The sequence below is a fragment of the Chroicocephalus ridibundus genome, chromosome 22 (genome assembly GCF_963924245.1).
Source record: "Chroicocephalus ridibundus chromosome 22, bChrRid1.1, whole genome shotgun sequence".
NCBI classification, from domain to species: domain Eukaryota; kingdom Metazoa; phylum Chordata; class Aves; order Charadriiformes; family Laridae; genus Chroicocephalus; species Chroicocephalus ridibundus.
In genome coordinates this window covers 4,546,496-4,557,317 of record NC_086305.1, presented here as the reverse complement: position 1 = coordinate 4,557,317, position 10,822 = coordinate 4,546,496, and the positions used below count along the sequence as shown (strand labels likewise).

The following is a 10,822-nucleotide window of genomic DNA, read 5'->3' as shown; positions in this document are numbered from 1 at the left end:
TTGCTTTGTTTCAGCAGTCCCTGGAAAATAATTTTTTCAGCTGTATGTTAAACCATGTAAGTTCCCTTCAAAGATGAAGTATCAAAATGCCTTACAGGTGTCCCTTTGGACTTTGAGTAGCTCACAGCTCCCAGAAATACACTGAAATACTGTGTTATTTCAGACGTGTCAAAATTAACTAGCGTACGTGCCAGCATGAGAGAATGTCAGTAGATTACAGTCGTCAAAGTTTGAACGCCCTGCCACTGCAAAACTGACCTGCCATCCTGGAGGACAAGCGGTGGAGAATTTTTTTTCATCTTGTCTGGTGTTGGTAGGTACTGTGCAAGGTAATGCTCTTCACTCTCCAAAAAAGGCGACATGCTGAGTTACAGCACGGCTTCTATAACAGAGTATGCCCGGGTACTTGTGAAAGTAATGACTTTCTCAAGTGCAAGTCAGAATCATTTTTGTTTACCTTCTGATGGATCAGAGTAGTCCAAAGCTCCGCCAGTTTCAGGACAGTAATTTTACCTAGCAATCCATCATTTCCTTTAAGTAGATTAGAAACAGCTATTGGCTGTGCTTTGGCATCATTTTAAGAATGTGTCAAGAACTAACATCAATCAATATTGATGCAAATGATCTGTCACTTTGTCATATCCAAATTATAATTTGTCTTTGTGCAGTCATCTCTGGAGCAACATGGCCTTAGTGTTACCCAGCAAAGATGGCTTTTGTGATGCCAAGAGCAAAAAGTCCTGTTACTTTTATTAGGGTCACTGGGTTTTTTTTCTGTCTTCACACATGCATTTTTTTCCTCAGTTGCCTGGAGATTTTTTTTTTTCCACTCGTTTCTTACAGCCTGCATTGTTACGGAAAGTAACGGGTCTTTTCATCAGGATGGAGACTTCCCACACTGGAGGAGGATGCCTGTGGACAAACCATCTACATTTTAAAAAGGTTGCTTTAACTGCAGCGGGGAGTTGCTGGAGGCTGGCTGGGTCACACAGACATCAACCTCAGTGTAAAAGTTTTTGGTTTAACGCTGAAGCTAACTAACGTCCAGAGAGACTCATTTGTTCTAGAACACAAACTAGGAATGCAAAGAGAAAGGATAGATTTCCAGACTGCTACGCTTAGTAGCAACTAACTAATAATTCTGCGGGTCTGGGTCGAATCCAGTGCCTCCTTGCTTTTAATGCTTCGGACATTCATTTCTGATACAGAGAAAGAAAATAAACGGTGATAGCACCAGAGCTGCTCTGCTTTGTCTCTCCCAATTCAGATCATCATCCAGTAAGCACGAGGACAAGTGACTCGCTCCCACTAGATACAATAATAAAGACAGCCATACGTTATATCTGGACCTTCTCTGCAGGAATGGCATGGAAACGTGAAGCTCCAGCACGACTGAGCTGTCCATTTGTAGTTTTAAGGAAAGCATCTTTCCTTGTCCTCAGCAGGTATGTAGCATCCCAAAAGGGGTTATGAGATTTCCCCGCCAGCAGGGCAGGCTCTGTTTACAGCACCACACAGGCATTTATAAGCTTGAGGAACGTTACTGTCTCCTGGTCTGCTATTTCAGGAGTTTGGAGAAGTTGAAAAAGTCATGCCTACGATGCAGACCATTGCATCAACACCTTACCTAGAGATTGATGCCAAAGGGATAGTATTTTATCATCCAGGGAGACAATTATTCTAATAAAAAAACCCTTTTTGACCACCATGGGGGGGGAACAACAACAAAAAAACAATCAAACTGGAGCTTTTTCTTTCATTACGATTACTGCGTCTGAAAATCATATTTACTTTAGGATGAAGGCTTTTTTCCCACCAGGTTTTCAACTGACCTGCATTTCCCTCTGTTTCCACTGGATGGCTACCCCGACTACCTGCGTGTTTCTGACATGGTTGCAGCCCATCACTCAAACCTCAAACCTGAAAGCCTGAGGCATCCCAGCGCTGCGCTCTCCTCTGTTGCTCCCTACGACTGTCCTGGGATGAAGAGCGTGTCATGAGAGAGGTCAGCTCGTCTCGCTTTGCAGCGGGCACGGGACGACCTGCTGAAGCAGATACAGGGACTGAGCCAGCTCTTTGTGGCAGCTTCAAGCTCAGTTAAAACCTCGAAGTGAAGCCCTGGTTAACCCTCGCTGCTTCCTCACAACCTCTCTAACCGATGGGAAAGCGTCATCACCCTCTCTCTGGAGGCTGCACGCAGGCACAGGGACTTTGTGGGGCTCTGCGACGTCCCTTCCTAGCAATTTAAATGAAATTCTGTGCTTTATTACCTTATTCTAATCCAGTCGTCCACGTTTTGGCTCGCCATCAGTGTCTCCAGATAGTCTCTCCCCACGTAGTAAGGCGGCCGCTCGTTAATTTTCTGAGGTAGGTGTTCTAATAAGCCAACTGGAATATACCTGCAATGGAACGCAACGGCGCTGTGTGCTATTGTTCAAGTGACACAGGCTTGCTGGGGTAAAGCTCCTCTCGGCTCCTCTCACCTGCACAGGAACGAGAGCCATTCCAGCAGGAACTTCCTGGTCTTCTCCACTCCCTGAGTATCCGACCCCCAGTGCTCAAGGCCATAGTTGGTGAAGTCTTTGAGGATATCAAATCTCTCGCTGGAGGAGATATCCCAGTGTCTCTGCTCCTTAATTTCAGTGAAAAGCCACGGTTTGATGAGTGTCCCCCTGGAGACAAAAAGAAACGTGCTTTGTTATTCCCGTGACTGATGCTTCTGAAGACGCCAACTCATTTAAGAGACCTTCCAGCACTTATTTGCCAGCCAACGCTGCTCTAATTTCCTTTTCCAATTTCAATAGGAAGCTGCTGTTAGTTCCCCCAGACGCAAACTGATTTTACCAAGTTTTAAAGAGTAGTTTCGCAAGGAGGAAACTTCTCGTGTGTTGGGTTTGTTTAGGTCTTTTTTTAAATTCCTTTTTTCCTCTTGCACCAATAGAGCTCAGAAGCAAAGGGGAAACACAGGCACTTGCCTTGCAATCATAATTCCCGACACACCCATCTGCATGGCCCGATCAGCATCTTCGTAAGACAAAATATCACCGTTTCCTGTCCGGAAGGAAGGGAGAAGGCAGAGGTCAAAGCACTACACGAGGACAAGTCACAATGAGTTAATCCAGGCATGGGATAAAACTCAAAATGGACACAGGGTCCAAAGGCCAGAGTGTCCAAAGAGGCTCCGGGGCTCACGTTTGGAGGCTCCCAGGGATGTTTCGGATTAATGTTCCCTTACGAGGAAAAGGAGAGGTTTCTCCTCTCTTCTGCTCCACTCCCAACTCCTACCCGGCAGGTTCAGCTGGGGCTGTCAGTGCCGCGGTGCCCAAGGGAGAAAGCACCCGCTAAAAACCAAGGGGTTTGTGTCCTGCCTGTCCCTTCCCTCCTGCTCCGCTCAGTGCTGTCCCGCCTGGCCCCCAGCACACGGGCAGAGCTGGGCTGCGCAAGAGCTGCTGGTAATTCACTCCATCGTACCACCACCAGCAATACGGAAGCTCCAACCTTTCCCCCAGGTTAAATGTCCGTGGGAGCCTGGTTTTTAATTTTTTAAAGTTTTTTCGAATCCAAGATGCAGCACTTTCAGTCCACGTGAGCAAACAACATAAACACCTACCAAAAAGGGGCATGGGGCTTGCGATTTTCGCACATTCTGCTATGGATTCCCAGTCAGCACCCCTCGTGTACCGCTGCTCCCTGCATCGGCCGTGAAGCTGGAGAAGAAAGTCACAGAGAGACCTCAGCGAACGCCCCGGAGGAGGCAGGGCAGAAGGGGAGCACCGGAGGAACGTGCTCCAGCAAAGGCAACACCACCAGGTAAAGGATCCCTTTGGATGTACTTTCATCTGTCAGCGGGCCCACCGTTTTCACGGAGGAAGCCTCCTCACCAGTGGTGGGACTCTGCAAGGCGTCTGGTTTGGGATCTTCCCCCTGCTCCGGTAGCGCAGGACATTCAGGACCGTCTCCCAGCCCCTCCTGGGCTGTTGTGCAGTTGGACACCTCTTGCTCCTCTGTGGAACGCTCCGTGGCTTTGCCTCCCTTCCCACCATCCCCGTGGGGCTTGCCCAGACCACGGAGGTACTCGTCAGCCTTCCTGAAGCTAAACTTCCTCTTGCGCAGCTGGTGCTGGAGCTCCTTGGAAAGGTTGTTCCTCACCAGCGACTTCCCCTCCCACTGCTTGGCCAGGTCCGTGTTGACGATGTTCTGGTAGCCATCCCCGAGGTGGGCCTGGGCAAAGCGGCAAGTGATGCTGTAAATGCACTTGCCGAAGGTTTCGAAGAGCACACAGCTGCGCCCCAGGTCAGCCGGCTTCACGGCCACGTACTCCAAGCACCCACCACTCCCCGGGTGATGTTGGGTGCCCCACAAAACGCTCCCAGGAAGCCGACTGCTGTAACGTGCCGCAGAAGGACAGTCACATACCCACTTGAGGGGACATTTTAGCACTACCGCTTGAGGGAAGCTGACACTTTACTTCTCCCGCTCAGCTCATGCGGCATGTAGCAGGGCCCGTGCACCCTACCTGCGTTACCGACGGGCACAGCCTGCTCTGCTCGTAGTGCTTGGGCTTCATACACGGCCTGCTCTTGTTCTGCCCCCGGGCCCGCTTCCACTCCGCGGGCTCCTTCTCCGCTGCTCCCGCATCCTCTCGGCTTTCCCCGTCCTGACCGAGGTCCTCTGACTTCACCCGTTTGGCGGGGCGCTCGCTCTGGCAGCTGCCGACCTCCTCCTCCTCCTTGACCTTCTCTTCCTCCTCCTCCTCCTCCTCACCCCCGCCGCTGGGCTCGCCCCGGGCCCGCAGGTAGGCATGGAACTGCTCCTTGGAGGCGAGGAACCTGCGGAGACACCACACCCCTGTCACCCCAGCCATGGGGGCAGCAGGGTGACAGGGCCATGGGGGACAGGGGGCTGCTGGGGGGACAGCGGGGCCGGGCATGTACCGGGGGGGTAATGGAGAGGCTTGGCATGTACCGGGAGGGGGTTATGGGGGGGCCATACATGTACCCGGGGGGTTATGGGGGGTCTGGGCACGTGCCGGCGGGTTATGGAGTGGCCTGGCACGGACCGGGGCATTATGGTGGGCCCGGGCACGGACCGGGGACGCTATGGAGGGGCCGGGGCCGCCCTGGGCCCACACTCACCGGGCGCGGACCGGCGCCACCCGGGACGCCGCCGCCGCCATGCTGCCGCACGCGGGGATGACGCCGGGGGCCGGGCGGGCCACGTGACGGGGGCGCGTGTGCGGGGCGGGTAGAAAAGGCCCGGCGGCGGCCAGGGCGCCTCAGAGCGGCGGCGGGGCCGGGGCTTGTGTGTGTCGGGGCCGGGGGCGGCGGCCGGGCGGGCTGTGTGAGGGGTCGCAGCGCCGCTGAGGTCAGTGTCCGTCCGGCTGTGGGAGGCTCTGAGCGCTCTGCGGGGGAGCAGGGCCTGTGGGCTGGGGGCGGCCCTCAGGAAGGGCCTGGCCGTGGGGGCAGGACCCCCGGGTGAGGGGCTGTCCGTGTGGGGAGGGGCGGCGTGGGGCGGCCGGTGTGTGGGCCTTGCACCGGGGAGAGGTGTCGTCCCGTGTTGTGGCTCCCGAGGGCCTGTGTTTTGGGGCACCTCCTGGGTGCTGACCTGTGAGGCGTTGGGGATGAGCAGCAGCTGCTGTGCCGGGGGAGCAGGGCTCATCCTGGCTCGAGGGACAGAACAACCCCCCCTAGAGGCCCCCATCTGGTGACCTCTGAGGGGTTCTGGGCTTTGGGGCTTTGGCTCTTCTGCCTCCTGCTGGCTGTCAGCTGGAGAAGGTGGAGCTCTCTGCAGAGATGCAGGGCGCTTGGTGTGGGCTTTTTTAATGTGGGGGTTTTTTAAGCAGTAAATGCAAGGCCTGGTTGCTCAGGGCTCAGCCGTCTCCCGTTGCACAGAGGTGTAAATCTGCTTGAAGCTGTCCCGTGGGCAGAATTCTGTTGGTGCTGCTCCGGCAACAGGGTTTTCCACGTTACCCCTTGGAAGCGTTTTCAAGCCCAGCCCAGCTGAGGTGTGAGAGGGCTTTGTGTTTTGGCTGCTGGTGGCCCATGGGAAGAAGTGGTTTTTGCTCCTCCTTTGGTGCAGGCCGTTGTGCCTTCTTCCTGCTGTGGGCAGGCTGCAGGATGGATGGAGGAGCCATGGGACAAAGCCCCCCGGTCTCTGGCATGGGCTGTAGCCAACACAAAACTCACTGCAGATGTTTGGTGCTGCCACACGTTCCTGGTGGGTGTATGAAGGAGGCTGTGCTGCTAATGCAGCGAGCAAGGGCTGGTGCTCATGAGAGTGGCCAGAGTGCAAAGTCTGTCCTTGTGTTTGGTGTGTGGGTGGGAGTTCAGTCTGAAAGACAAAGTGAGGTGACAAGTGTGGGGTGCTTGGTGTGAGATGGCACTCTCTGACCTCTCTTTCCTTCCCTATAGCTGCCACAACTTCCCCATGTGTTTGGGACCCTGGTTGCAGCCTCTCCAGCTCCATAGTCATAGAATCGGGTCATAGCAAGGTTGGAAGCGTGTGCAGGGGAGCGAGGAGCTGTGAATCCTGCGTTGCGGCTGCTGGAGCTGGATGGCTTTCATGGGCGAGTACAGTGCTTGGATCGCCAGAGCTGTCGCCTCAACATCCTTCAGCAGCACTAAAGCAGTTTTGAAGAAAACCACTACCCAAGAACTCGCTGGGAAAGGCCAAGTCAGGAGAAAAGGAAAGGCTGATTGCAGGGAAGTGTGATTGATATATATATATATATATATATATACAGGGAGAAGTAAGTCAGAAAAGGTTCAGCTGCTTGAACGTCCAATTTAAACAAGGCACAGGTATGAATGAAAATCCCCCTTCAGCGGGGCTGTGGCACCTGGTGGGGGCTGATTCCCGCTGCCCCCCGCGCTCCCTCCCCTCCCAGACAGGCACGGAGCGGGGCTGGAGAAACAACTTTTAATGGAAAAACATGAGAGAAAAGGCCCTATCGAAGCGACTCTAACCCCCCTCCCTCAAACGCGCCCCCCTCCCCGAAACACATCCCTCCCCCCAACTACACTGCCCACCGCAACCTTTAATGGAAAAACACAGGAGAAAAGGTCCTATCGAAGCTACTCTAACCCCCCCTCAAATGCACCCCTGTCCCCTAAACCCACCCCCCCATCTCTCAAAATACACTACCCCCCCTTTAAATAGACCTGCCTCCCCTAAACACACCCACCTCCCCGAACACCCTGCCCGCTACGACTTTTAATGGAAAAACAGGAGAGAAAAGGCCCTATCGAAGCTACTCTAACCCCCCCTCCCCTAAACGTGTCCCTGTCCCCACCACCCCCCCAGATACAGTCCCCTCCCTTAAATCTGCCCCCCCACCCCCCTCCCCTAAATACAACCCTCCCCCCACCCCCCAAATGCACACCCCCCCCCGCGCCCCTTCATCTCCGTCTCCTCGCTGGGGGGCGTCTCTTCCCCCCTGCCACCCCCGGCCTGTCCGCCAGAGCCCTGCGCTTCCTGGGTGGCAGCGACGGGGAGTTCGTCCTGCGCTTCGTCCCCCGCTTCATCCCCTGCTTTGTCCCCCGCTTCTCCGCCATGGTGGGCTGGGCTGGCGGCAGCTCCCTCCCCGTGTCCCCGCACGACTCCTGGGACTTCGTCCTGGAGAAGATATCTTCCAGGACGACGACGGCCTTCCGGGTCACCTCCACACCAAAGTCGTTGACAGGCACCTCCTGGGGCACTGCAAGGTGGCCGGCTGTGTCCCCGAGGGCTTGGCTGTTGGGGACAGCAGAGGGGCTCCTGGGGACATTGCTCTCAAGGTAGCCGGCCGCGTCCCTGAGTGCTTGGCTGTTGGGGACAGCAGAGGAGCTGCTGGGGATGTCGCCCTCTGTCCCATAGAGGAATTCTTCTAGGATGCGGGCACCCTCCAGGAGCTCCTCCATGCTGTAATCCAGCATTAGCAGGTCCTCGGGCAGCGAGAGGGAGTCGACATCGCAGAGGGGGGCAGCTTCGCCGGTGCCACTGGGGTCACAGTCCAAGAGGCTCAGGGCCTCCTTGAGGGACACCTCATGGGGCACGGCAAGGTGGCTGGCCATGTCCCCGAGGGCTTGGCTGGGGGGGACGTCGTTCTCCCAGGAGTTGTCGCTGCTCGAGGAGGTGTCACTCTTTAGGGAGATGGTGTCGTAGTCTGTGATGTCCTGCTCTGAGTAGGTGATGTTCTTCGGGGAGAAGGTGAGCTCTGGGAAGACGTCGCTCTCAGAGGAGATGTCGCTCCTGGGAGAGATGTTGCTGTTTGGGGAGCTGATGGTGCTCGAGGAGATGTCGCTGCCCGGGGGTGTCTGCGCGGGGGAGGCCCTGCTGGAGCTGTTGGTCTCTGAGGACCATTCCTTGGTGTTCTCCAAGGCAGGGATGGATGTTGGCAACTCAGTGGGTGCTGGGGCCACCGCTCTCCCCTCTCTGATGATGCCACCGGGGTCCCCAGGTGTGGTGATGGTGGTGTTGGGGTCCTGGGAGACCTCCACCGTGTCCAAGGAGGAACGAAAGAGCCAGAGGGGCTCTTGGAGGAGCGTGTCCTCGGTGACATCAATGTTGGCATCCAGGTGGCCAGGAGCTTCGTTGTGGGGGGCAGCAGCAGGGCTGGGGGGGAAGTAGGTGCCCGTGGGGACGCGGCTGGCAGGGGGTGCCCCCGTGGAGGTGGCCTCGAGGTGCTGGCGTCCGGGGATGGAGTTGAACAGCAGCGGGGGGGCTGCGGGCACCGCTGTGCCCTGGTGGCCGTATGCTGGGAGCTGCGTCAGTTGGGGCGGTGTTGGTTGTCCCTGGGGGGTGCCAGGGGCTGCCCAGGCCGGGAGGGTCCCGCAGCCCCCGGGGCCCCACAGGGCAGCGCCCGACGGAGCAGCAGCGTCATGGCTGAGGGTGGCGGTGGCCGGCGCAGGCACGTTGGTGACGGTCCAGTCGATGGACCCGAAGCGCGGGTCGAAGCAGCAGCAGCCGCATGGGGCCCTGTGCAGCCCTGTGTGGGTGGGAGGGAGCCGTGCTGGGCTGGGGGCACCCTCTGGGGCACCCTCCGAGCCACCCCCCGTGGCCATCAGGGTGCTGATGGTGTCAGGGTGGCAGAGGGGACAGGGGTGCCATACCTGGTGGTGGGGCCTGTGCGGCTGCCCCCAGTGGGGGTGCCCAGGCTGCAGGGAATGGCTGCTGCTGCCCGGGCAGAGGGAACAGGGTGGCTGCGCCTGGAAGAGAGACAGGAGCCATGGCCGGCGGTCACCTCCTGGGCTCTCGTCCCCGAGAGGTGGCCCCAAGTATTGTGGAAATTCTCAGGAACTGGGATTCACTGGGCAGGCGAGGGCAGGGACACTCAGCCGGGCTTGCTGAGCCCCCGTGCCAGAACTGCAGGGGGGGGAACAGGGGAGGTGGGATGGTGAAGGTGACCGTGGAGAGGGGAGGGGGAGGCTGAAGGTGCCCAGGGTTCTTGAACACCAATGGTGTCGGGGTGGCAGAGGGGACAGGGGTGCCATACCTGGTGGTGGGGCCTGTGGGGCCGCCCCCACTGGGGGTGCCCAGGCCGTGGGGAAGAGCAACTGCTGCCCGGTCGATGGGAACAGGGTGGCTGTGCCTGGAAGAGAGACAGGAGCCATGGTCACCTCCTGCGCTCTTGGCCCCGAGAGCGTCCCCGGGCTGCGGGTCGGGGTCGTTCCCTGCCTTGGGGGCAGAAGGTTTGCGGGAGCATGAAAGCCTGATGGCTCTGGGGCGCTGGGGGAGCACGGGGGCCGCACAGTGGGAGCCACGGAGGTGGCAGCGCCATGGTGGGTCCCCTCAGTCTCTCCGCTGCTAAGGACTCTTTGGCGTCTCCAGGATGGAATGTTGGGGCTCCCTGTGCTCCGCCCCCTCCCAACGGCCCCCCCAACAGCCCCCCCAGCTCCTGCTGGGGAGGGAAGGGGCTCGGGGGGGGCTGGGTGTCCCCGGCTCCTACCGGGGGCTCTGTGTGCAAGTGCTTTTTGCTTTCAACAGTATTTTTCAGGGGGCAAAAGGACCAAGTTGGTTCAGCCGAGCTTTGTGGGGACGAAGCTGCACCCGCAGCCTCCTTGTGCCACTCGGCAAATGCCTCTGTGACTGTCGCCTGTGCTGCACTGCCTGGAGTGACGCAGAGACAGGAACAAGGACCTGGAGGGTGCGAGGGAAGGTCACGCAGCATCCCTCGGTGGCACGCTCCCCTGCCCAGCCCTCCCTCAAATCCTGCTCTCGGGTCTTTTAGTCTCCTCATTGGGAAACAAGCAGCTCTGGGTCCCCCTCGGAGGGGGCTGCACTTCCCCTGGGTGCGTGACACCGGGAGGAGACGGTACCCACCGCTGCATGCTCCCAGAAAAGGCCGGGATTCTGCACAACATCCCATGACGAGATGCTGGGTCTCTTTGTGCTCTGCAGGACCCCAGGGACTGGGTTAGTTCATCCCCTCCTGGCACTGGGGAGGATTTGGCACTACCGAGGACACCCCGGTAGGAACAGAGGCCTCTCGCTCCCGCTACGTGAACAGCGTGTGGCGTGGGGGAGCCGGGACAACTGCCGTGAGCTGGAGGCCAGAGATCCCTCCTGGCCTGTGTCCTGTTCATTAAACAGATTGCTCTCTGTTAGCGAGGCACCTCTGCCTGCAAGATCGCGTGAGACCATCTGCTGTGTAACTTGTGGCAGGGACCGATGCTGGGGGCGTGAAGGCAACTTCTGAAAACGTAAAACTTTTATTTCATTTCAGAGCGCAGCTGAACAACCCCGTTCCTCGACACACATCATCCTAACGCCACCTCTTGACCCAACGCCACGGGAAAGGGCCTCCTCAGCCCTATCTGTAGGAATTTGCCTTGTGTTTAGGCAG

The 10,822-nt window shown here is 57.7% G+C and overlaps 1 protein-coding gene across 1 annotated transcript; it reads right to left on the bottom strand.

Annotated features, from left to right (window-relative positions):
* Positions 1–2,974: 2,974 nt before the first annotated feature.
* On the bottom strand, positions 2,975–5,176 carry LOC134526482 (tRNA-dihydrouridine(47) synthase [NAD(P)(+)]-like). Its single transcript, XM_063358402.1, has 4 exons — positions 5,136–5,176; positions 4,517–4,829; positions 3,611–4,221; positions 2,975–3,051 (listed from the first exon to the last, which is right to left on the bottom strand). The coding sequence occupies exons 1-3, from the start codon at positions 5,174–5,176 to the stop codon at positions 3,721–3,723; spliced, it is 855 nt and encodes a 284-aa protein (XP_063214472.1). The 3' UTR covers positions 2,975–3,051; positions 3,611–3,720.
* Positions 5,177–10,822: the final 5,646 nt, after the last annotated feature.

Coding starts and splice junctions, on each gene's coding strand:
- LOC134526482 (XM_063358402.1), bottom strand. CDS start 5,176: ATGGCGGCGGCGGCGTCCCGGGTGGCGCCGGTCCGCGCCCG. Junction 4,830..5,135: donor GTGGCGCCGGTCCGCGCCCG/GTGAGTGTGGGC, acceptor GTGTCTCCGCAG/GTTCCTCGCCTCCAAGGAGC. Junction 4,222..4,516: donor TGTGCCCGTCGGTAACGCAG/GTAGGGTGCACG, acceptor CGCTTTGCCCAG/GCCCACCTCGGGGATGGCTA.